Source organism: Camelus ferus, chromosome 3, assembly GCF_009834535.1.
Source record: "Camelus ferus isolate YT-003-E chromosome 3, BCGSAC_Cfer_1.0, whole genome shotgun sequence".
NCBI lineage: Eukaryota > Metazoa > Chordata > Mammalia > Artiodactyla > Camelidae > Camelus > Camelus ferus.
Window position 1 is genome coordinate 35,536,508 of NC_045698.1, and position 26,761 is coordinate 35,563,268.

Below are 26,761 nucleotides of genomic sequence, written 5' to 3' on the forward strand. Positions count from 1 at the left end.
CCTGAGTACACAACTTATTAATAGTACAAACTGAGCACAACATTTAAATCTCTAAGTCTTGGTTTCCCCATGTGCAAACACGCATGACCTACTTCCTAGGATTAAAATGACACACCAAGCCAGCACCTGGTAAGTAGTGAGCACTCAAATATGTTGATAACAACAAGGCCCTGGGCCAGGTCTCCCCAGACGCCCCCTCCTGCCCCAGCTCTCCATGACCCCATAATTCCTGGTCTCCGCAGGACGTACACAGTGTAAAAAGAAGGCAGAGAAAAGGTCCTTAGGCTACGTCTCCATCCACTACACCCTTTGATTCCACTTACTTATGGGGGAGGGAAGTGTGGACGAAGTTTAATTCATACAATAAAAAGTCAATCTAAACCCAAATTATTAAAGTAGTTTATTTTTTTATAGACAGTCTCATGCCTCTGGAAAGAGCCCTCAGCACTGGTCCAGGGCTCTGGGGGCTCTGGGGTCTGAAAATCAAGACAGCCAGGAGTGAGTCTTATTTATGACAGTCCAGCAGTTTCCAAGGCAGTGAAACACAACAAGACCTGGTATAAGATGAGTCACACGGACTCACAGGATCAGAGAAGTCACAGAGGATCAAAGAACGGATGAGCCTTCCAGCTCACTGCCCCTCTGAAACCAAAAGACGCATTTCACAGGGCTCACTATGATCTGTTCCAACTAATTTTCAGGGATTGAGTCTAGAGGAAGAGTCAACAGGAGATTTAGTTGCTATAGCCACTTGGATCCCTGACAAAGTGGGCTTCAGTGGAATAATAAAAAGCCAATTTCTCACAATACCCTCCCCCAAACAAAATGAATGGAAGGGGAAACATTACTTGTGATGAAGGGATTAAAGACATAACTGAGCAACTTGCAAAGCGATCAGAAATAAATACGGACGTAATTGAGCTACTCGCAATGCACTACAAATAAATATTATTAATTTATTCAGGGGCACTTATGTAACTGTTTTGTAATGGACACATCTATTCTGCTCTTCCTGTTGAATCCTGCCCACCAGCCACAGGTGAGGTGTCGCAGTAACGTCACACGTGCCAGACACAGCGTTCAAGATGCATCTCATTGATCAGCTCACTTTGCAAAGCAACATAGGTGTGCTGCACACTCATCTTGGCCTCCTGAGCTGACATGCAGTTGGTTAAAGGACATTTTGGCTGGAGAGCTGGGGAACAGGGGACTCTCCAAGTCTGCTGTGGGAGCCTTGCTGCCACCCACACTACTCTGTCGGTTCCTGCCTGGGTTTCTTATAAACAAGGGCAACTGGCAAAGCCATACACATGCACCAGATCTGACAGAGCAGAGTTCTCTGGGGAGATGGGAATGGTTTCCTCATGACCCATCCTAGAACAGTGCACTGAAAGCCAAACAGAACTAGACTTTGGACTGCGTGATTAGGAAGCACCAGCTCCTTATCTGGTGTGATCAGAGACTAGACACAACAGTAACACGACATGTTACTTTAACTCCAGCCCTGTCGCACCAGCTCAGCACTCACACCTGGGGAGAGGCTGCTCTTTCCTGGCATGGGGGCTGCAGGCTGACTCTTACGGCTCTAGGATGCCACAGCTAGATGCAGAATTCCCCTAGAAGTGTTTGTGGTTGGGCACGTACCAGCCCCTCTCCTGGCATGATCATAGGCTGACCAGGACTGACTGCTGGAAGCACTAGGGCACCCAGGTTTTCACAGAGAAGGCCACCTTTTTTCTGGGGAGGCCAGCCCTCTGGCTTTTAACAAGTGAACTCTTACCTCTACCCGCTGTAAGCTGCTTTATATAGTCACATATTTGCTGCCAGCACTGCCTGCCTGGGCCCCGTCTATGACCAAAGAAAGAATTTGGAGTTTCCCGTCAGAGCACAAGGGACAAATTTCTAAGGTACTGTGTAGTTTTTGTCACTTGTCCCCCCCATCCCAAATCCAGTCTCTGCCCTTTCCTACCCTGCTCCATGCCTGCTAGGGACGACATCACCTGGGCTTCCTTACTTTGACTTCTGGTTGGGTTTGGCCTCTGCGAGGCACCTACAGAGGATCCAAGGCGGGCAGAGGGGCCGTGGCAATTCTTCCCTGCGCCTTCCCTGCTCTGGCCTGCATTTACTGCAGGGACTGGATCCCTCCATGCTCCCAGCTCCTGTGGGGCACCCTCCTCCACACTCAGCTCTCACTGGGTTCTCAGGAGCTCTCACTGGGTTCTCACTGTGGGCTGCCTGCAGTCCCAGGTCCCTGTGTGCCTCAAGTCCCTTGTCTCTGTGCCCAGCTCTGTGAATAGTCCCTTCATTAATGTCTCATCATTTGAATCACCTGAGTCAGAGTCTATGCCCTGACAGGATCTGATTGCAACAGGTGTCTTTCAGCAATAACATCCTGTGATTCTAACACTTACAGCCCAGGCAGACACTCTGTTGCAACAACATCCTGAAAGAAGTACCTTGTGGGCACCAGAACTACAACTTTTAACTCAGGTGGGCTTTGTTCTGCTCCACCAGTAAGTACCCTCCCTGGGCTATTTCTTAACTCAGGACGTTAGACTATAAAAGGATTTGTTGGTAACGATTGCACCTAATTATATCAAGTGTACTAAACAGTTACCTTAAAAAGGACATATACATAAACACATATAAATACTAAACAGCATTACTGGTGAGAGTTCATATATAAACTTTGCATTCACTAACAGAGTCATCCCTGTTGCAGACTTGTCTGCATCGTCTTCTGTCTTACTTGCATTGTCCACATTCTGACAAGCCTTCTGTGTATGTTCCATGTTGATCTTGTTTTGTGTCCAGGACTTGATTCATGGTCTATAAAGTGAATTTCAGCAGGGACTAATCCTTCATTGCTAAATTGCTATGGAGTCTTGGCTTCGCTCTGACACACTTGGCAAAATGTTGACTGCCTACTTCCTTTATCCCTTGTTTTCCCACCGGAAGGGTAACCTGTATTTAATAAGTTTAAAATATAGTTCAAGATGCCAGTTGTTGCCAATGGTTATTACTACTGCTTTTAAAACTCAAGATGGAAGAGATTTTCCCCAGAAAATGATTTTTTAAATAAAATAGAGGTTTACCACATGTTGGTTTTTGACCCAGAAATTTTTACATCAATTTTTCTGACCCTTTTCTCCAAGAGGATTGGCCATTAGATGCCCACAACCTTTCTCATCACCCGTCTCTTCTCTCTCTGGACCTCTTCTGAAACTCACAAAACAACATTGAAAGACCAAAAGCCTGAAGAATGAAGAGTGATCTAGATGTCTGGGATGGAAAGCTGACAAGTCTGCTAAGAGAGTTTTCCTTCTTCCCTGAACTATGAATTATTAAAAGCCTCCTCATCGTATAGAACATCTTGAGTACTTTGATTTAGATCCCACAAGCATCCTTGGCTTTGGTTTGGGTCGCTCTCTTTGCATGCTGTCAGCTGGGGATGCAACCTGCTAGCTTGGATCCTGTCACTTTTCAAAGACTTCTGACTGCATGAGACTTTGCTCTTATAGCAGGTGTCTGGCAGTTAGTAACACAAGGGGAGTGTCACTCAGAGAAGGACCTTCTTCCCTAATATCATGCTATCCTACTGCCTGGCTTCCTGTATCCTTAGTACATATCACCTGGAAATGGCTTCTGGGCAGGGGGGGGTGGGGGGTGCAGTCTGTGAACCAGAAGCCCACACTCTTCCTGGAGCCCTCACTCTTTGTGTTCTTTGCTTCTGCAGAAAGGAATTTAAAACTCATTCTAATGAGTAGAGCGCTCTCTGACTGAAGTCCAAACTTAAAATATTTCTCTGGCCATCTCCCACACAACCTACACACACAGTGGGCAGAAATACAGGTGCCTTAGCACTTGTAGTGTGACAGTTTTAAACATCCTCCTGGCAGCAGCAGTGCAGGAACCTCTGGCTTATCATTTAGCCAACAATATGCAAAAAAAAAAAAAGTCATTCCTAGAGCGAGCCTGTTACATACTCAGAGTAGGTGGTATCTATGTGATGTGACTTAATCCAAGCAAGGAATAATCTCTACCCAAACTATCTCCATCCCTGAAACCATACCCGGCAGCTCATCATTAGAGATACTTCTTCTGAATATTTAAAGGTTTTTTTTTATTATTATTTAAGAAACATTAAATAAAATGAGAATACACTGTAAGGTAGCAACACTTTAAAATATTCTTGAGCTGGGGGAAAGGTATAGCTTAGAGCACACGCTTAGCATGCAGGAGGTCCTGGGTTCAACCTCCAGCACCTCCATTAATTTAAAATATATTTTCTTGAGCTATGAGATGTTATGAGTATTTGCTGACAATAAGTCCTTGCAGATGAGGACTATTAAGAGAAATTGGAATACTGAGAATGGAAATGAAAGAGTCCCCACCATCAATTTTACCTGCTTCAGAATGTGGTCTTGGCCAGCTCTGACAATTCTGGTTTTTGGCAAATTTTAGAAAGCACGAGAACTGAAAGACATATTTTCAAACTTCATTTTGTTTATTAAGGGAGAAATGGGCAGAAGCAGATTTTGAAACATGTTCTTTCCTGTTGACACATGTTCAAAGAATGTCTGGAGGAAATACTAAAAGACAGACTGATTCAACTACTGGCATCAAATCACTTGCAATGAAATATGGTTGCTATCTTAAATACGAGGGAGAAGAAAAAGAAGCTTCCCAACGTTATAATTTTGTTGATGAAGACAATGAAAATCTTAATTTAGACTCTATTTTATGTTATTTTGATTTTATCATTGTTAATTCCCTTGGAGACATTTATTCGAAATGGCTCTATTATATTCCTAGTTCCTGATATTACTGGTGTGAAGAGTACGGGGTAGGGGAGAGTGGTTTTTAATCTTCCAAATATAGAATTAGCAACTATAAATGTTCACCCACAAAAATTCCTCCTTATAATGTAAATTTTGAATCTTTCTCCTAGAAATTCAGGAAAGGCAGTAGATGGGTTACAAGTTATAAAATCTTGAGTAAGCACGTTTTTGGCACAACCCTCTGTTCATCCTTTTACTCGCTTAGCAAATCTACAGAATGTGCAGCTTATTCTGGGGAAGCTGAACAGGATATGAAGATAGAAATCCACCTCTGCCCATCCCACCTTGCTAACAGAATCCTTATCTTCTTCAGGTCTCTATTCCTTATCATGAATGATCTAAACCCCAGCTTGGCATCTGTGTCTAAGCCAGTCCAGTGGAAAAATCCCTTGCCAGTGATTGGTTTCAGGAAAGCATGTGATCTTGTGCTGTCCAACTAGATGTGGGAGGGGAGAAGTGCCATCATGCTTCTGGAAGAGATGTGAGATCATAAAATACGCCTACAAGAAGGGCTGCATACTTTAATTTTCCCTTTAGCCTTGTAGCCAGATGTGACATCTGGGACCATGAAGTTGGTGAATATGAGGACTGAGGATGCACACCTGAGTCTTGATAGTAACACTGAGCCACTGAATTCACCAACCCTGGTGCCACTTTACCCCTGAGCTTCTTGTTATGTGAGAAAGTGAATTTCTTTGCTGTTTAATCCCTCTGGTTTGGGTTTTCTGTTACTTGCAGCTAAAAGCATTCCTTGCTGGCACAAAGTACACAGACACAGCCCTCAAGAAGTTAACAATCTCAGAGATTAGTAGGCTGAATATGATGAATATCATAATAACATAGAGCAAGATGTTAACTATTATTTCTAAGGGTTCCTCTTGCTTTGGAAAGAGGGAAAAAGTACCTCCACCTGGAATGAGTAGGAAACACTTCAAGGAGAAGGTGGAATTTCCTGTAGGACTTGAATAATAAGGTAAGTGCTTGTATGACATAGAGGTGGTGAGTAGAAAACAATCTCTTCTCTCTTGAGAGTAAGATGACCAGTGAAGAGCAGCAGAAGGAAACGTTGTTGGAGCAATATTATGAAGAGAAGTTCAGGTGGAAAATTGGAAATGTACACAATTTTTCCACCATGTGTTCTATGGAACCCAGATCCCTTGATATGCTCTGTGAAAATAAATGTTCTTTAGTCCAACAAGTTTGAGACACTGAGCAAGCTATATCCCCACATATTCCCTTGGGTATTAACAATACAAATTAGCACTGAAAGGCTCTGAGAAGTCCTGAAGACTAGAACTACATTTAACAGTTTAATTGCCTATATGTTTTTGAAACTTCTTGGACAACAGAACTCTTTTTTCTCAAGACAAGTGTTATCATCACACCTTATGCTAGTACTCGGTAGAAAAGTCTGGGCTAAAGAGAATATAAGACTTACAGAGAGAATATGGAGAACAGGAAGAGGAAGTGGCAGTAAAGAGACAAATAGTGGTCAAAGGGGTAAAAAATATCAGAACAGAGAGTATGACAGGAGTCAGGGGCAGAGAATGCCTCAAGAAAAAGCTGGTCAACAGAAAGGCAAGGTGCAAAGAAATCAAGGAGAATGCAGATTGATAACAGCCCACAAGATTCACTGACAGCATGTTTTACTAGTGCAGTGAGAAATGAAAACAGTTTGTCAGGATGACAAGAGAGCAAGAAATTGATTATGAAAGAAAGAACTCTGATTATGAAAGAAAAGAAATGATAAACTGAGGATCAAACATGTTCAAGTGTGATAGGAGTGTGTGTGCTTGTATACAAAATTAATGTATGAAAGAATGGATGGATAGATAGATGGATACTGAAAGAATAAGCTAGTGAAGATGTAGAAATTTAAGTTGCAATATAAAGAAATAATTAAAGACCTTGGGAGATGAGGAGAAGGATAGAGGTGCCCCTCTGTGGAAATGTTCCCACTTGACCAAGAAGAAAAAAATGAGTAGTTAAATACAAAGAAGAGAGTTCACCTTCAAGTTCTGAAGTAGAAGGTGAAGTGATGGAGGGAAATGGGGGCCTGGGAAAAATGAAGATAGCCTGGAAAGCTACTGGAAGTGGCCAGTGATCTAGAGAATGAACAAGAGATGAGTGAAAGGATTTCCGGAGTACAGTGAACACTCTACTCTTGAGCTGGTGGGCTAGCCCAACAGGGTCCTGTGACTTTTCTGCAGCATACTTTTTAAGCTCTAATCTGAGAAAGCAAACAGTAAGGGAGAAGTAGGGTTAGGCAGTTCCACAGTAGAAGATCAAGGGGGCATGGACACCTGAAGTTGATAGGTGGGCCTTGTTAACATGACCATCTTGCTCAGACTGAAAAAGAGGGCAGATGTGCCCAGAAGGAAGATAATGGACATGGCTAAATTGTAAGAAGGGCAGTGCTCTGAAATTCTGGTGAGAAGAGAAAGTATGTGTTTTGGAATTTAGAGAGAAATATAAGTGAATTAAGGAAGTTGTAGAAAGGAAGAGGATTTACAAAGTTCAAGATCTAAAAGAAATAGCACAATCATCATATTGTTGCTAAAACCCATCAACCAGCAATGAGAATTTAGTAGATTATGCTTTTGTTGATTTATCTCTTCTCAGCTTGGTGGTCTTTTTATCAGTGCTTGCTATAGTTGTTTTGCTATTAGTGCATCAAACTTATGCTTACTAAGACTTGCAAATATGTGAAATGTGCTTTATCTTTTATCCTACAATCACCAAGATTTTTTAAATATATTATTTATATGCTAGGTCCTTAATAAGGAAATTTAACTAAAGCATTATTTTATTTGCATTTATATGGATTTTTCACCATCATGCTCATTTATTATTGTTATCTTCTTTGATGGAGCTGTAAGAGCTCTTCATATATTAAAGATATTATCTTTATTTTTTTTAACATTTTTTATTGATTTATAATCATTTTACAATGTTGTGTCAAATTCCAGTGTTCAGCACAATTTTTCAGTCATTCATGGACATATACACACTCATTGTCACATTTTTTTTCTCTGTGAGTTATCATAACATTTTGTGTATATTTCCCTGTGCTATACAGTGTAATCTTGTTTATCTATTCTACAATTTTGAAATCCCAGTCTATCCCTTCCCACCCTCCACCCCCCTGGTAACCACAAGTCTGTATTCTCTGTCTGTGAGTCTATTTCTGTCCTGTATTTACGCTTTGTTTTTGTTTGTTTGTTTGTTTTTGTTTTTGTTTTTTAGATTCCACATATAAGCGATCTCATATGGTATTTTTCTTTCTCTTTCTGGCTTACTTCACTTAGAATGACATTCTCCAGGAGCATCCATGTTGCTGCAAATGGCATTATGTTGTCGGTTTTTATGGCTGAGTAGTATTCCATTGTATAAATATACCACCTCTTCTTTATCCAGTCACCTGTTGATGGACATTTAGGCTGTTTCCATATTTTGGCTATTGTAAATAGTGCTGCTATGAACAGTGGGGTGCAGGTGTCATCCTGAAGTAGGGTTCCTTCTGGATACAAGCCCAGGAGTGGGATTCCTGGGTCATATGGTAAGTCTATTCCTAGTCTTTTGAGGAATCTCCAAACTGTTTTCCATAGTGGCTGCACCAAACTGCATTCCCACCAGCAGTGTAGGAGGGTTCCCCTTTCTCCACAGCCTCTCCAGCATTTGTCATTTGTGGATTTTTGAATGACGGCCATTCTGACTGGTGTGAGGTGATACCTCATTGTAGTTCTGATTTGCATTTCTCTGATAATTAGTGATATTGAGCATTTTTTCATGTGCTTTTTGATCATTTGTATGTCTTCCTTGGAGAATTGCTTGTTTAGGTCTTCTGCCCATTTTTGGATTGGGTTGTTTATTTTTTTCTTATTGAGTCGTATGAGCTGCTTATATATTCTGGTGATCAAGCCTTTGTCGGTTTCACTTGCAAAAATTTTCTCCCATTCCATAGGTTTTCTTCTTGTTTTACTTCTGGTTTCCTTTGCTGTGCAGAAGCTTGTAAGTTTCATTAGGTCCCATTTGTTTATTCTTGCTTTTATTTCTTCTAGGAGAAAATTTTTGAAATGTATGTCAGATAATGTTTTGCCTATGTTTTCCTCTAGGAGGTTTATTGTATCTTGTCTTATGTTTAAGTCTTTAATCCATTTTGAGTTGATTTTTGTATATGGTGTAAGGGAGTGTTCTAGCTTCATTGTTTTACATGCTGCTGTCCAGTTTTCCCAACACCATTTGCTGAAGAGACTGTCTTTATTCCAATGTATATTAAAGATATTATCTTTAGGGGGAAGTACTTGGTCATATGTCTTTGGATATTGCCTATGGTGGTTTTTGCCTTACAAAAGTCAATGTTTTATATACTGTAATATATCGGTGGCTTTTTTTATGTCTTCCTCTCTCAAACATTATTTTTAACTTACTGTTTCATTTAGTGTCTACAATGATTTCATTTTTTTTCATAGAAAATCTTTGCTCTACCTGGAATTTATGATAAAGACTAGCATAGGGATTTAGGGATGAGTGAGTGTGGGGTGGGGGAATGCGTGAATGTGTGGGTCTTTGGTTAATCATTCACTTTTGGAAAAAAGTATTTCTATTGCACCTAGAACTGTATGACAATTTCTACTTTAATCCATTGTACGTGAAAAATTAAGGAATACTGAGTCGATTGAGTTATTGAGTTCTAGCTTGGCCACAGCATTTACTGTGTTTCCTTCATTAATGAATCTGATCATCCTCTCTGAAATACCTACTATTTGGCCTGCTGTGACTTTATTTTATAAAACCAATATGATTCATTTAAACAACCAAATTGCTTTCAATATGATAAGGTTATTCCTTTTAACAGAACTATCTCTATTTTAAAGAGATGATATATTTGGCTTAGGACACATAAGAGTATCTAAGATATTCAAATATAAATGGAAGTGTTTCATTATAAGGTCTTCCATCCTCAACTGAGTGTTTCCTTCTTTCCTCCACAATATATATTTATTTCCTTCCTTTCCCTTCCTGCTTCCACCTTTCTTCTGGTCTCTATCACTGAATTCCTTCCCTGACATCTTTCTCTTGACTTGACTACATGTTGACCCTAACTTTCTCCCTAATGTCCCACTAGGCTCGTCCAAGTCCTTAATTCCTCTGTGCAAGGCCAGCGTCCCTACAAATTGGTTGCTGGGAGAGAGGTCAGGGCTGCAAACCTTCCTTTGGCAGTCATCCCTGTTAAAAAGATTTTCACATGTATAAATCTTTTAGGACAAATACTGCAGATAGTGTGTGATCTGCCTTGGGTCCAATGACATCACGGGACCACCCCATGTGGGACTTTCCCCATCCCTCCTATACGATTTCAACTCAGTAAAAATGAACACCAAAAGCCACCTTGAAGAAGAGAAGAAAAAGAGGTATCACAAAAGGGCCCTTGAGACCTAGAGAAACACTGAGATAAAGACAGTGTCTGACCAGGTAGCCAGCTCCAGGCCTACTGGGAAATCCCCATTTGCCAAATTCTCAGGGTGTTTTCAAGTGGTTATTCCTCATGCCAAGATCCTGTATTTACCCACTGTACCTCTCATCCACTGCAGTCATTTCACAGCTGACTTGGAGAGAAGTAAAGGAGCAGGAGGTTAAAGGACTATTTTGTTATTTAACTCAATAGTAGTGAGTAGGAAACATTTATATTTAATAAAGAAAGAGAATTAATATGCAAAATATGCTCTGATTAAAAGTTAGAGAAAGATAAAACAACTTCCCTTCTATCCTACTCTCATCACCACCATTATTCCACCAAGAGGTTATAGAGCTGCTCTCTAAAGTATTTTAAATTAAATAGCTTAGGAAAAGACAGTGCTTCATATGCCCCAACCCAGCCTACTCAGTTTCTCTGCACTGAGATTAAGACCAAAGCTCCAGGTTTGAGTCAAGAGATACTTTGCTTTCCCTTGCAATTGCTGTCCAGTTCATCCATTTTAAGGAAACTCATGGGAGAGATGGCTGGAATCTGAAGTAGGATTTATTTTCTTGGGACCTTTGAGTATAATGTCATCATACAGCATCCCAATAGCCCTCCCTACTCTAATTTTCAAAACTGCCATAGTTTCATGATAATTGTTAACAGATGCATTTATCAGATTAGCTAAACCATTACTGGAGAGAAATCAAGGCCCAGAGGGTGGTGGTCATAAAGGAAGGACCCAGGGGTATTCTGCCAAATCCTGATCTCAAGTGCCTGGGGCAGGGGAGGACTGGACAGCCATGGGAGTCTTGGAAACCTTAGTGTTGGAAAACTTTTCAAAGGAGGCCCAAAGGGAAGAGATAGGAAGGGCTTGAAACAGACCTGCTTTGCAGTTTTGTCTACAGAGCAGTGCTCCAGCTACCATATGGAAAACCAGGTGTGTTTTGGAATTTTGTTTGTTCATTTGTTTGGTTTTAATTTCAATTCATTGTGGACTGATACTTCTATACAGTACAACACAAATGAGTAGAAAAATTAAATTAAATTTAAAAACAAAAGCATACAAAATGCCTGCTCTATTTTATGATTAGATTGGACAGACATTAAACTTCAGTAAATAAAATAAATTAGTATCAGGTCATGATAAATGGTTGTAACAGCTTCTTAACTCTGACTCTCAACTTCTGTCCCCACCTTGCCTGGGATGGGTAATAAACAGGTCTGGGTGGCATGCTTTGAGTGACAAGGCTTTAGAGTGAGCGGGTGGCTAATGAATGTGATGAAACCAATGTGTGGGCTGGTAAAGAAAGCTCAACGGAGAGAACCACATGTGACCTTTGGAGCTTCCAGATAGCTGCTCTACATGGGTCTCTCAAAACACAGAAGGGTCAAGAGAGAAAGAGATGGGATGGAGGAAAACAAAATCCCCATGCTCAAAATCAGCATACCTATGAGCAACTAATGAGGACAGCTGAACACAACACAGCGAAGGAGAGCCACAAGGATTCTGACCCAGGAACCAGTCCCGCGCTGAGCACCACCTCACACTTGCTCAGCCCAGCACAGCTGCTGCAAAATCCATCCAAAGCAAACACAGCTCTTCCCGCAGCAGACTCAACAGAACAAAAACCAACACCCAGAAATAAATTAGATCGCGGAGCTCGTCATGTTACACAGCCCACTGTTCTCAAATCCAGGATCCTGAAGGTTATAACAAATGATACTATTAACCCGTGCATCAGTCTAAAGCCAAAACTAAATAACTCGTTACTATAAATCGACATGATTCTCAGAATTTTCCGGGTCAGCTACAAGAAAGAGTTATGAGACTGTCCTCCCAATTGAACTAAATCTCACCATGTCTAATTGCAGTGTATATGGCTAAATCCTTTTTCCTTCCGCACAGCCAGCTTGCCTCTTAAAGCATCTAAGCCCCAGAACTTCTCAAAGCAGTGCAGGCATGTGGTCAGGTTGAAGGCAACATGGAGCCTGGAGCCAGCATCTAAGGGTTTAAGAACTGACTCTGCCACCTGCCAGTTCAGTAATCTCCAGCCAGTCTTTATCCACAGAACAAGACTAATGACAGCCACCTTCCTGGAAACAGAGTTGAAAATGCCTAGCAATTGGTAAAAATCCAAATGGATGTTAGTCCTTCCTACACAGAAATAAGCAGCTGAAAGATGGTTTTGACTATGCCTCCTCCCTCCAGGCCCCGACAGAAATGAAGCTTCGTCTTTACACAGTTCATTTCTTCCTCATAGTTCAAATCATTTCCAAATGTCACACATTATCTTCCTTATGTTTCCAACATCACTGTGATACAGTGGGGAGCTGGCATCATGAGGTCCACTTCACAGCTTGCAAAAGTGGCACATGAGGAATCCATCGAAGGCACACCAACAGTGACAAAGATGGCTTGAAAATTAATGGGTACATTTGGCTGGAACTAACAAGTTTGGTTTATTAAGTTTGTGGCTTTTCTTAATCCAGCTCCTCTTTGCTTCACCCACAGGCTTACAAAACAGGAAGTCACTGCTCTACAATGGTTTTGTTCATTCTTCTTACTTAATATATAGGAAAATTTTATGGTTACTGCATCCCTGTAAAGTGAAAACAGGACATTTCTCAAATTCTGTGCTCTGGTGGTATATTTATTAACATATAAGTTATTTCAGATTAGGCAAATAACTTGGTCCAGGTAGTATGCTGTGTAAACGCAGGCAAATTACCTAGCCTCCCTGAGCCTATTTCTTCAGATGTAACATGAATATAATAGTTTGTCCTGCCTCCCTCATGGATATAAGACATGAAAACATATAAATAACCATGTAAACAGAATTTGGGAAATAATTTAAGGTACTTTACTTATATTATTAAATTATAATGTATAATTATATTATTATTATTATTACTACTGTCTTATGCTAGAAAACAATTTAGTAGGAGTCTCTTGCAATCTGCCAAGAATAATAGCTCTGGATTTCAATTCCCCTTTATAAAAAAATTAAAGATAGGATATATGTATCTTAGAAAAAAGAAAATAAGATCTGCTAATTCAAGGTAAACTTTAGTCAGTGTTTCTGGAAAGTTCTTAGGGTCATGGTGCCTGATTTGTCTATCTGTACTCATTTTATAACATTTGCACCTGGTACGAACAGAATCTCATAGAGTCTAATACCTTTCATAGTAAAGAAGAAAGTAGTGTAGAAAGCCTGGCAATGCGTTTCATCTGTTCCTGGGGAGAATGACAAAATGCAGTCCTTGATTTTTAAAAGATATTATTATTAAGGCCCTGGATAAAAACATGGTCATTTTCAATTAAAAATGAGTAAAAGAGAGAATCGGAATTAAAAATATGTTGCCAATGTTCCCCTTTAATAACATTATGAAATCTCCCAAAATGTAACTAAAATTTAACGAAATTTGGTCAAATTTAGAGAAAATGGCATGACTAGGAATAAGTTTGCTACAAAACATATGGGTTTCTCTGGATGATGTTCAGGCTTTAGCTAAGCCTTATTGTAAGGCAAGCGTGATCTGTGAAAGGTTCTGTGTCTCTCTACATAATAAATCTACGTCCAAAAGAAAAATAGAAAGACATTAAATACGATAGGCACCATTTGCTGCCAGGAAAAATAGTAAGTATTGCTTTAGAGCAATGAACATCTTTGAACTCTGTCTGCAACTTCATTAAGTTCTTATGGCTTGCATATTTTTATTCTCTCCCCATTTATAACATGAGTACATACAGATATTGAAGATGGTTAACTCCAGAAATGAGTTCTTGATGGCACACATACCTCTCCCCAAAAAGTGCCAAAACCATAATTCTGAAACTTCCCGAACTGTTCTATACCTCTAATCTTAGGTGTGAAAAAAAACTTTACTCTACTACACTTGTGGTGAGAAAGTTAAATTTGCAGAATCAAAACTCAGTCTTCAGAATCTTCTTCCTTCACCAATACAGTCAGAATATTTCATCTGGGCCTCTTAAATCTAAGCCATTAAAATGCCTAAATTTTCTTCTCTATCTCTGTGTTTCCTAATAGCTGGGACTTCTATGACTCCAGAGTGTAAGTATCTCCTATACCTACCACATGTGAGCATTAAATGAATTTCTAGGGATTCTATTGTCACGTTATAAGTGAAAATGATTTTTACATCCACTTCGATCCCTCTATATTGTAATGTATTCTACAATTGTTCGTCAGTAATTATAATAACTATTAGGTGACTATAGAGTTTTTTTTTAACTTGGAAAATGATACAGTGGCAGTCAAAATAAGAATTACATGAAGTAATCTGCTTAGATCTTTTACGTTAAATCTTCTGGTTTTCTTTTGGAGGCTTCAACGTGGAGATTATCGGAGGGAGAGAGGTGTCACCTCATTCCAGGCCATTTATGGCTTCCATCCAGTATGGCGGTAATCACATTTGTGGGGGAGTTCTGATCCATCCTCAGTGGGTGCTGACAGCCGCCCATTGCCACTCTCGGTGAGTACTATGTTTACATGTTTTTCCCCAAGTTGGCCAGAAGAAGCACTCATTTCTCCCAGGAGAGGTTTTGATCTTCCCTTAGCTTCTGAGATAACTGACCAACCGGAGTTTATTTACTCTGTCACATATCTGCAATTCTGCCCGAGTTTTTCTTTTTAGGGAGATCTAGGCAACCCGTTAGACAAATTCAAGTCCTCAGTGTAATGCCAGGGAACTCAGCAACAGTAATTACTGATGCCACAGTATTCCTGGGCTTGTTAGGAGAAATCAGACAATCTGAGTTTGCTCCCCATTTTATAAATGGGTAATAATAATAGTAGTGCATACCTGTTTCTTGGGGTTTTGATGATTAAATACTATCTATTTAAACATTTTGGCATGCTTAGCACACAGTAAATACAAATAAGTTGCAGCTATTATTACTGTTATCTGTATGAGGAGTTGCTTTGCTAGTAGATTTTTAGACCCCTTACCTTAACTCCTCTGCCCACTCCCCCCACAAGAGGTCTGAGACCCACAGTTTGGGAATCACAGCTGTAAGGGATAATAGTCTTCCCAGGTGAAAAAGAGAAAGTATTACTGATTTACACAGAAAAAGAGAGAGAGATTGTAGAATACAACTTTAGAATACATTTTTCTGGGATACTTAAAATGAAAGGTTTTCTAAAGACAGAAAGGTTTTCTCAGCCTGTGATTCTCTTACTTCATAAACATGTCCGAAATCTTTCTTGGCATGCTGCCACCATCACAAAAGGAAAAGCGATAGAAAACTAATTTGGTGTTTGTGGTTGTTTTGTTTGTTTGTGTTTGGGGGATTGTTTTTTGCTTGTAAGTTTCTTCCTTATATTCCTTGACTGAATAAGCTAAGAGAAGAGATGGGGTTTTCCCCTTTCCTTACAAACATGACATTTCACCTAAGAACCTCTTAGCGGTAATGGTTTATTCTCCAGGAATCAGCTGTATCTAAATGGAACAACTGAATTGACTTGCTTCTCTATGTTTTGGGGGTTTTGTTTGGTTGCCCCATTTTAATGAGACTGAACACAAATTTAAAATTTTGAACCCTGCAAATTGATAACTTCTATTTTATTTCTAAATAGCAAGCCACTTATTTCCAATTTAATATGGCTACTTCATTTAAGCGGGGGTTCTTGCTGTCATAGAAATCACCCTTGTGTCCCTATCACTTCTGTTCTTTCCAGGGCATTTGTCCCCTGGGGACCAGCTGGGTAGAGGGTGACTATCAATAGATATTCATTCAATTCAAACCATGTACATCTTCAAATACGCTTATGGTTACACTTCAAGTGGATTATAATCTCCCCAGTCGTGGAGTTTGACTTATTATAAATGCAGAACAAATGCTAGATAGAAAAAAGGAAATAAATTGGAGGGGTTTCTTTAGGGTTTTGGTTTTTGGGTTTTGCTAAACTTAAAACACAGTATGTGAAGTCCTTCACAAGCTATAAAGTACTATCCAAAGGTAAATAGTATTATTAAGTTGAATTTTAAATTTTGTCAAGTGAACTGACTCAGTAGAAGTAGATTTCCAAATTGACAAATTGGGGAAAAAGAGGTCTTCCAGTTAAAAAAAAAAAAAAAAAACCTATTGCTAAATATTATTTTAAATGGCTGGAGTTTAAAGAACTCCAGAGTATGTGGATCAGATTTCCTCTACAGGACACTTGGGTGTAAAAATGTAGGCAGATTGTGCTTAGAAAAATATTAAGCTTTATGAAATCCAAAATATTTATGAAATAGTTCAATGGTGGCTTCCCACAAATGTACTCCCAAGTATCCAGTGGGAATAGCTTACTAACCCCAGGCCCCTCTCTCAGCAAAATGATGCAGGAGGCCAAACCTGGGGTGTTCCCGCCTCACTACCCATCCTAAGTTCCTCACTTAGTCTCTTGACCCATTTGTTAGTTGCCATGCCAATTATAAAAGGAAACTGGCTTTAAAAAAATAATCTTGTTTTATTTTCAGCATTTTAATTTATCAGAAGCAAAACTCTCACCAACTCTTGCCCACTGTAGCACTGTCTTCCTGAGTCTCTTCCAATGCCTTCTCTCACTGAACACTCCCCCGTCCTCTCACCTGCCTCGCCAGTGATTAGATGAAACCCCACAATCCCTTCCACACGGCCTCACTCCATCTCAAATTATTCAAGGCTTCCAGAGTAGTATGGTTAAAAATTCAGACCCTGGGTTCAAACCAACTGAGCTTTAATCCCATCTGCGTTGCATCCTGGAGTCTCCACTTAGTATCATTGGGACTTTCTCAAGTTTGTTAATTTACCTGAGCATCAATTTCCTCATCTGCAAAATGGGGATAATCATAATACCTCTTTCACAGGGCTGTTGTGAAGTTTAAATGAGGGAAAATATGTAAAATGCTTAGCACAAAACCTGGCTCACTGCAATAACTTAATAAATGTTATCTAATGTTATACCTATACCTTCCATGGTAATCACTGAGGAACACATTTCATGATCCAATCATGTTGATGGGATAGGACCGTAACAGCCCTTCTCTGACAGCAGCATCATTCCCTCCTCTCTTAGGTAAGAGACTTCCAAGAAATAGGGATCCTGCCTTCATTATCACATCTGGAGGAACGGATCTAAGTAGAAACATTGCTCAGTGCCAAGGTAGGACGGCAGAGGAAGTAAGAGGCTTGAAAGGGCTCAGCACAGGGCTTACAGAGGCACCATGCAGCCAAGCCCCCTTCAAGACTCTTATTTCCTCTGCCGTCTCCCTTGGCACTGGACTTAGAGTCACAGAAGCTGGGTTTGGGTCCTGATTCCCCTACTTATGAGGTATGTCACCTCTGGCCAGTAAAAGAACCCTTTCACTCGTAAGGACTATACAGTCCCTCAGCTTTAACACAGAAAGGGGTTATCGATAGGCTCAATAGAGACGTTTATGGATGCCTTCAGCAGATGATGACAAGATTTACTGTAAGCAATACTTTGGTTCTGCTCTGCATGTAGTTCTGTTCCAGGTGAGTCCAGGATGGGACTCAGAAAGCTGCTTTTAAACAAACATCTTCAGATGATTCTGAAGCAGGTGGTCCAAAGACTCCCCCAGGGAGAAACACTGTGCTGTGCAAATGAGACATCGATATTGTAACTTATCCTCAGCGTGAATTCAGACCTGAATTTAGCTGAGGAGGTGGGATCTTGGAACTCAGGTAATTCCAGGTATCCCGTGGGCAGAAAAAATTGACCTTTGTAGTACAGATTACAGTTGAAGCATATCTAGAAATGGAAAGTTCAGAAAGCATTCATGGTCTTGGGTTGTTTTGGGTATTAATATATGGAGACAAAAATAACCAAAGCATTGCAAAGCCATAACTAATCAAGGAAATTGGTAAAAGATGAAGGAAAATCAGAAATATTCTCAGCTCCCTTCCCGTAGTTAGATTCATCTTCCATATCCCACATTTGTACCTCCCAGGCTTATCCGGGCTCGTTATTTATGCATGTATACATCTTTTCTATTAGACCAGTAGTCCCAGGGATTTTATATTATCCTTCCCCTCCAAAGTTTGGGATTTAGTGAGTATGCTGAATTTGAGTTTGAATCAATCCTAGGAAATCTGATCCACATCCCTTGAGAAATTTCATCCCCATCCTGATTTTGCAACAGAAACTTTTCAACAAATAGAGCTAGAATTTCCAAAATAACCCCAAATAAACTCTTTTGGTAGAAACCAAAAATTGGTAATTCCTGGCAGTCACAGCCCTACCATATTAAAACCCACCCCACCATAACCATTCACTGGTTCCCCAAATCTGAAACAAACTTTTCTTCCTTTTCTGTAAGTTTCTGTGATCTTTTTAATTTTTATTAATCTTTATTCATCTGTATATATGGGTGTGTGTGTTTTTATTGTAATCTGCCTTGACCCTTTTCCATGCAACAGTTATATGTAAATAAATAAATATAATTATTTTCATAACCTTCCTTGTTCCAAAAAAGGATTTGAAGTTGCTTCCTGAGAACACACATTAAAATGGGATATTTCTGTAGCATGCAAATGGCTCTAAGGTGTGGTCAAGATCTCAAAAAATACCACTTCTATTTTTATAACTAGATGTAAATGTAATTTTATTCAACATACAGTAAATCAGATCAACTATGGCATTACTGAAACACTGGTACTAAAATTATATATGACCAGGGATTTTAAAAAAACAAACAAACAAAAAAATGTTTCTTCATCTGACTCAACAGTTTATATCCTCTAAATCCCCACAATGGAATTATCAATAGGTACTAACTCTGAAGTGTCTTCCTTTCACCTTGAGGAAAGTTTTCCTCTCTTGTCCGAATCATCTTTCTAATTGAGGGGACAGAACATATAAGCATAGTTGACAGCCAGGTAATGGACCTTATTTCTCCATATTGCCCTGAGATGATGTCTAGACATAACAGATTAGCAAGTGTAGAGTTGAGTCTCTACCTTTTAGTTATTAAAATACTTAAAACTGGAAAGATGAAAAAGCTCTGGAGATTGATGGTGATGATGGATTAACAACAATGTAAATGTATTTAGTGCCACAGAACTGTGCATTTAAGAACAGTTAAAGCCATAAATTTTATATTATGTATACTTTACTTTAATAAAAAAATTCTTAACAATGGTGGATGTAAATCACAACCCACAAACCTGAGAAATATAATTTCCTTTATTTTTACATAAATTAACACAATTTTGTTGTAAACTTGATCTCAGTTAATTTAGGATTTCACTCCTTTGTCCCCCTAGTAGGGTACAAGTTCTGATAATTGTTTGTAACGCTGGGGAATTGGAGTGGGGTGGGTTTGGCCCTTGATACCATCCATTTATGACTGGGTCCACTGAGACCTCTGTCACTACACCAAATCCTAGGCAAGTTATCTTAGAGATGGTCCTTATTTCTATATTCATATGGCTTTCTCCACCATTTCTCCAAATCCCACTAGGGGATTTGGGAATCATTCTGTTGCCTCTATTCTCTTTGCTTTTTTTAGGTTTGCCAAAGGCCGTTCTTCCAAAGTGGTTTTAGGAGCACACTCTCTCTCAAAGAATGAGGCCTCCAAACAAACGTTTGAGATTAAAAAATTCATACGATTCCCAAGATTTACATCAGATCCTAAATCGAATGATATTATGCTGGTTGAGGTATGTGACACTGACCTCCTTCAATTCCTCCAACATTCTTATACAGCATAGTTCAGTTGTCAAATCATCTACACAGAAGCATTTTGTTAGCACTCTCCCCATGTTTGAGGTGACTGTGACATATTCTATATGGGGCCCACTTTACTCTATTTATGGCCTTGAAAGAAATAAGAATTTATCACAAATGCATCTAGGCTGTGTTTACACAAGGGAAAAAAGCTCTGATGTTCACATATGTGGGAGGAGACCATCCCAACAGGCCCAAAGATCCACATTGAAAGTTTTTTTCCCAAATGCTTTTATCATTAGCAAGTAAAAAATACAAGGCACTTAGACAACAGAGCCAACCAAGTGACTTCAGAGACACAGAAGTGAGTTACAACTTAGTCTAGACCATACTTAGTCTAGTCCAAACTTAGTCTAGACCATACCCAAGGGTCCTATCCAGCAGGAAACAGCACAGCCCTCAAAGTCATGACCTATGGATGTTATTCCACAGAAAACCACCCAAAGAAGAATAAAGGCCAGTTTGCTTGAGACTGGGCAAAATTCCTGCTCTGTGTAAGCTCCCTCCCCAAGCATCACTGAACTCTAAGGGGAATGAAGAGTATGTTCAGAAAAGCAACAACCACAAATGCAGCTGTGGGCTACCACCAAAGTAGATTCAAGAAGGGGGACGCCCTCCTAGAACAGAGGGACCACACATACATCGCTCAGACTAATAACAGAATATTACTGGGGACAAATGATAATTTATTCTTTTTTCAATCTGACAGCTTCACACGGCCGCAAAACTCAACAAGCATGTCCAACTGCTCTACCCAAAATCCAAAAATGATATTAGAGCTGGAACAAAATGCCAGGTTACTGGCTGGGGAGCCACTGACCCAGAACTTTTTAGTCCCTCTGATACTCTGCGAGAAGTCACAGTTACTGTCATAAGTCGAAAAGTTTGCAACAGCCCTAGTTATTACAACCATAATCCTATCATAACTAAAAACATGGTATGTGCAGGAGATGCCAGAGGCCAGAAGGATTCCTGCCAGGTAAGAACCTGTCATTCAAACAGGTATTTCAGGGTGCTGAGCTACAGTCGGACTCCCTCTGCACACTAGCACAGAGGAGGAGAGAAATGGAGAACACAAAACCACGACTCGGAAAAGTTGCACTCCATTCCTGCATACAGTGTTCTCTATTCTTTCCCATCTACCAATGTGAATGAGTCATAAGAACTTCCCCAACATATAGTGAACACTCATTAAATGTTCATTAATCAGGATAATTAACTATATCTGATAACTTTTACAGACTTCTTCTGAGGGGTGTTACCATCCTTAGAAAGCCTACTAACGCTAAGTTCACTAGTGGTGATTAGAAGATAACTTTTCAAAATACTTTTCAAAATCTTTTGTTTCCTGAGGTAGTAAAAAAAAAAAAAAGATGATCATGTTTACAGGTGACAAAGGCTACCTAGCACAGATGGATTAGTAATTTTTTTAAAAGGTAGAATACACTATTCACACCATACTATATTAAGCATTATCGAGGGGAGGGTGTGATGATTTCAAAGATCACATGTAGCTGCAGTGCACCAAGACTGTCATCCCCCTAAGTCTCTATTTTTGCAGCCAACCAAAGCACAAAGTACTGCAGTTTTCGATGTGAGTGGCAGCAGAGGCAAAGGCTGCTCTTTAGATTTAAAAGCCAGCTCCTTATCTGAAAGACCAGGCTTTCCCCTCTAACACCTTGTCACTTCCCTTGACAGAATTGTTGTCACATGTTTTGTTGTCAGAGTGAGCAGAGTGAGTCCTCAAGAATCAGTTCATTGACCAAGTATGTACTGAGTGTTGGGTACATGCAGAGCCCTATGTTCAATCACATGAGGATGCAAAACAGGAAAAAAAAATAACAGAGGAGATACAGTCCCTGCCACCAAGACATTTACTCTAATACGTTGCTCTTTTCTGCCAGTTCCAGTAGCAACCTGATTTGAGATCCATGAGCACCAAAATGAAATTCACAGTTTAAAAATTTATTTTATTTCATGGATTATTTCAAACTTTGTGTCTAAATTGCTTCTTGATGAATAAAGTTTGACAGTCACTGATTACGAAAGGATGTATATATACATAGTCTTGGACAGAGACCGGGACATGGACAAAGAGAGACAGACAGAAAGATGGACAGAACCATGGTCTTGGACGGAGACAGAGACACAGAGAACCTATACTGAGTCAGAGGCTGTTATCAGGCACTCTGCAGGACACAAACCAAGGACTCAGATAATGATCCTTTGAGTAATTAACAGTTGATGGTGGAAAAAGTTCAACAGCTTCTTACCAAGTATCTGCTCATTTTCTTCTTCCCAGGGTGACTCAGGTGGCCCCTTGGTCTGCAAAGGTGCCTTCTATGCCTTAGTCTCTGGAGGTCACAAATGTGGTGATGCCAAGAAACCTGGAATCTACATGCTATTAAACCAGAAATACCAGGCTTGGATCAAAAGCACGCTGGCCCCATCTCACGCAAACTAAGACTACAGATGATTTTCTTTGCTCTACCAGCTGCTTGTTTTTTGTTTTTGTTTTTGTTTCATAATACGTTCTACAGGCCAACTTCAAAGGTAGTTGAATGTAGTTAAAGTGAACACAGTTAGGGTCCCCTCCTGACCCCTTAGGGCTGATTTTGTTAAGAAACCAAGTTCTTTTTCACATGTTCCACTGATATATTTATACTATGCTGATTTTATTCTGAATAAAATTTAGAAGACTATCTGTTTGTCTTTTATGGAAATAAAGAACAGTTGATGGTATATCCCCCACTCAGCCCAGACCCCTCCAAGAGGGCAAAAGGTGATTAAACAAGACAGTTATGGCACCACCTTCAACCAGGTCTATGTTGTGATTTCTCCAAATCATCCTAAGCTGTATTTTTAAAATAAGAAACACCCCAACTCAAGTTAAGAAAGAATCATCAAGGTTTATACAAATATTTAGGACAGTATTATTAATAATCCTGTTCAAAACAGGATTTAAAGCAACATATAAAAATACCTGCAAGTGACAGAAAAAGACAAATATTATACGGTATCACTTATATGTGGAATCTAAAAAACATTATACAAATGAACTTAGTTACAAACCAGAAATAGACTCACAGACATAGAAAACAAACTATGGTTACCAAAGTTGGGGGAGTGATAAATTAGGAGAGTTTGGGATTAACATATACACGCTACTATACATAAACAGATAAATAACAAGGATCTACTGTATAGCACAAGGAACTATATTCAACATCTTGTAATAATCTATAATGGAAAAGAATCTGAAAAAGAATATATATATGTATATGTATAACTGAATCACTTTTCTCTATACCTGAAACTAACACAGCATTGTAAATCAACTATACTTCAATAAAAAAAAGAACCAAGGAAAAGAGAGATTAAGCAATTCAACCAGGAAAAAAAACACCCACAATAAAACAAAATATAAAAATTAAAAATAATTTTTCCTCAAAAAAATTACAAATAGAACTACCATGTGATCCAGCTATTCCACTTCTGGGTATTTATCTGAAGAAAATGAAAACACTAACTCAAAAAGATGTATGCACTCCCATGTTCACTGCAGAACTATTTACAATAGCCAAGATATGGAAACAACTTAAGTGTCTATCGATGGATGATGGATAAATAAATTGTGATACACACATACACACACAATATGGAATATTATTCAGCCATAAAAAGAACAAAATGTTGCCATTTGCAAAAACATGGATGGACTTCAAGGGCATTATGCTAAGCGAAATAAGTTAGAGAAATACTATATGATCTCTCTTATAGGTGGAATCTTAAGAAAAAGGAAAAAAAAGCTCATAGATACAGAGAACAGATTGGTGGTTGCCAGAGGTGGGGGATGAGGAGTGGGAGAAATGGGTAACAGGATCAAAAGGTGAATAAATAAATAAACAAATAAATTTAATTAAGTAACTAATTAATTTAAATAAATAATAATTCAGTGAAGAAAGTGAGGTAAGGTGGAAATGAGAGTAAGAAAGAGAAGATAGGAGTGTTGTTAAAAGTGCCATAATTTTCTCCCTAAGCTCTTGCTGGAAGGAGCCATATCTGGCCCCATGCTTCACATGAGTCAATGCAAAAAGATCAACACAATCAGTTATACAAATTACAGTATCCAGGAAATAAAAATAAAACATTTGTCCAGAGGTAGGGACGCTTGTGCTGGAACTGAAACTACACAGAACTTTCTTCCACTATCGTCTTAAGAAAGACACTGTGCTGTGGTTCCTAGGTCTCTACCAATTGCATCAGGATCACCTGAGAAGATTGTTTGGAATACAGATTGTTCTTACTCCTTGCTCAGAAATTCAGATTAAATAGGCTTGAGGTGGGCCTGGGAATATGCATTGTATAAAAGCATTTCAGTTGACCATTTCTGATAAATGGTCAAGTCCAAAAGCCACTGATAATTAACATCTTACAAAAAAAGAACGATCAGTCTCATGGATTGTTTTTTATAAATCCGTCAATGTGAACTGATGACTGAAGACCGAAGTGCAATTCAGTAGGTGCACTTGAGGGTCTCAGCTGTCCTTGACTGTGGTGGTTCAGTGATAGAAACAATTTTGAGTGGGTGGTGGCAGAGGATGGGAGTGTCATTCAGGCTTCTCCTTAAACAGGCAGAAACCAAGTGTTCATCTCAGCTTTTATGTTTAATTTGGACTTCAGAAGATAAACAGTGCTCATTTCCAGATGGCATCATTGAAGTTTCTTACATTCATATAGAAGTGGATTCTTTTATGTTTGTTGTCACGGTTCTTAGAAACAATTAACAAGTACTATTCCACTATGAATACTTAGCCTAATGGAAGCATTGGGTTTAAAAGCAACCCAATTAAAATTATAGAACTGCTTTAAGAAAAAGGTAGTAAAAAGGTTCTTTAAATATTCCATTTTGTGTCATCTTGATTCATTAAAAATATACCAATTATGACCCAGAAATCCAAGACTACATTTCATAAGAAAAAAAAGGGTAGGGGAATTATAGAAACTCTGGACTCACCATTAAAAAAATAATCTCATCCAAATTTCAAATCCATGGAATATATTGTTGTAAATCTCCTTAATGTAACAAAAGATTTCCTCGGATTGCAGTTTGGGAGTATCCTGAAAATTTGTCACTAAAACCTGAGAGTTGTGTTTTGATTTTAGACTCCATGCTGTTCACATCCAATAGTCCAACTAGATCAGACTGCCAGAGAGGAAGCTTCTGTCAACAGCTATGGAAGTTCCGGTGGCTCTGAAATTGGAAGATAAAAAGTTTATTTTGACAAGCAACTGATGATGGAGCCCGCAACTGAAAAGTATCCCTCATCCTTTCAGGGAAGTAGTATTTTATTAAACATACCAAAATCTTCCCAACATAGCCTAAAAGAATATAGCACTTTAGTTTGGAGAGTTCTGTCTTTGAGACATTATTTGATTCCATCTATGGCCTCAAAGACAAGTTGACAGTCAAAGTGAGGCAAATATTCAGATTTAAAACTGTTCAAAGTGAGACAGGAGGGAAGGGGGCAGAGCCCAACCATTAAAAGAATGACACAGCAGGCAGCACCAAGATGGTGGAAGATTGAACTCCCAGTAGACCTTGAGCTTTAATACACACTCATTAAAATACAATAGCTGCTAAATGGTACTCCCACAGGTGCCAGAAGAGTTTCAAGGCTGACCATAAAAAGTCAAGGGTGGGTGATTGCCCAGTTCCTGGGAATCCCAGCCCCTTCCCCAAAGTAGTTCATATAATCCTCCCACATGTTAGCATAATGAAGTTACTGAGCCAATAAAAACGAACAACCCCCACATCTCATGGCCCCTTTCCCTTCTGAGTGAGACGGCCCGCACTCTGTCTATGGAGTGTGTATCTACTTTTACTTTAAACTAAGCATCCAACCCACATACCTCTCGGTCTTTCTCTTGCCTTCTGAAACAGCCTGAACTCTGTCTATGGAGTATGTATCTCTCTGAATAAATCTACCTTTACTCAACTGTGGCTCACTCTTGAATTCTTTCCTGCACATAGCCAAGGACCCACACTTGGCGGGGTGCATCCCAGGGACTCAATTGAGACCTGGGACATGGCCATTTTCTCATCCTACATTTTTCCTGTATCAAAAGGTTTCAGGGATACATGGTCGGCTGTTGTCATTCTGAATTAGCCCATCTTCTCCCTTCTTCATGACTGTGGACAGAGCACATTTGTTTTCCCCACAGACACAGAAAAAGGCTTCATGCTTTATTTTATGTCTAGTCATCTTCAACAGAAAATAATAACACTAAAAACAATTAGGTCCAAATATAATACATTAAATAAATCAATATTAATTCAGGTGAGCGACTAAACCAGCCTAGAACTAGGTAGCAGAGTCAGTGTCTCTCATAGTTACTGCACAAAATAAATGCTAGGAAGAGGAGCTCATCCTGAACGATCGGAAGAATGCTGCAGAGCTGGATGGTTTCAGAAAGGTATCTCGTTAAAGGAGAACTGCTCTCAGTCAATCAGCACCCCTCTTCCTCTTTGCCTAGGCTCTCAGTCTAGGACAGGGGACACACGTGATGAGGGAGAAAGCAGACTGTCCAAGGGCAATGTACTCAGATCTCTCAAAAAGCTTACAATTCCACAAATGACTGAGACACACCTGAAAACCACTTAGATGTTGTCTTATGAGTTCTTTGAATGCCAAGTGCATGCTGGCTAAACAGTTGGGTTC

General features: G+C 39.5%; 1 protein-coding gene across 2 annotated transcripts; it reads left to right on the forward strand.

Annotated features, from left to right (window-relative positions):
- The first annotated feature begins 2,417 nt into the window (after nucleotides 1–2,417).
- Nucleotides 2,418–22,741, forward strand: GZMK (granzyme K). 2 transcript variants are annotated; one of them, XM_032472233.1, is made up of 5 exons: nucleotides 2,418–2,490; nucleotides 14,652–14,799; nucleotides 19,822–19,972; nucleotides 20,749–21,018; nucleotides 22,342–22,741. In XM_032472233.1, exons 2-5 carry the CDS (start codon nucleotides 14,708–14,710, stop codon nucleotides 22,501–22,503), a joined length of 675 nt encoding a protein of 224 aa, XP_032328124.1. In that variant the 5' UTR covers nucleotides 2,418–2,490; nucleotides 14,652–14,707; the 3' UTR covers nucleotides 22,504–22,741. The 2 variants fall into 2 exon arrangements, with proteins under 2 accessions (XP_032328124.1, XP_006185989.1); XM_006185927.2 differs by lacking the exon at nucleotides 2,418–2,490 and adding an exon at nucleotides 14,217–14,378.
- Nucleotides 22,742–26,761: the final 4,020 nt, after the last annotated feature.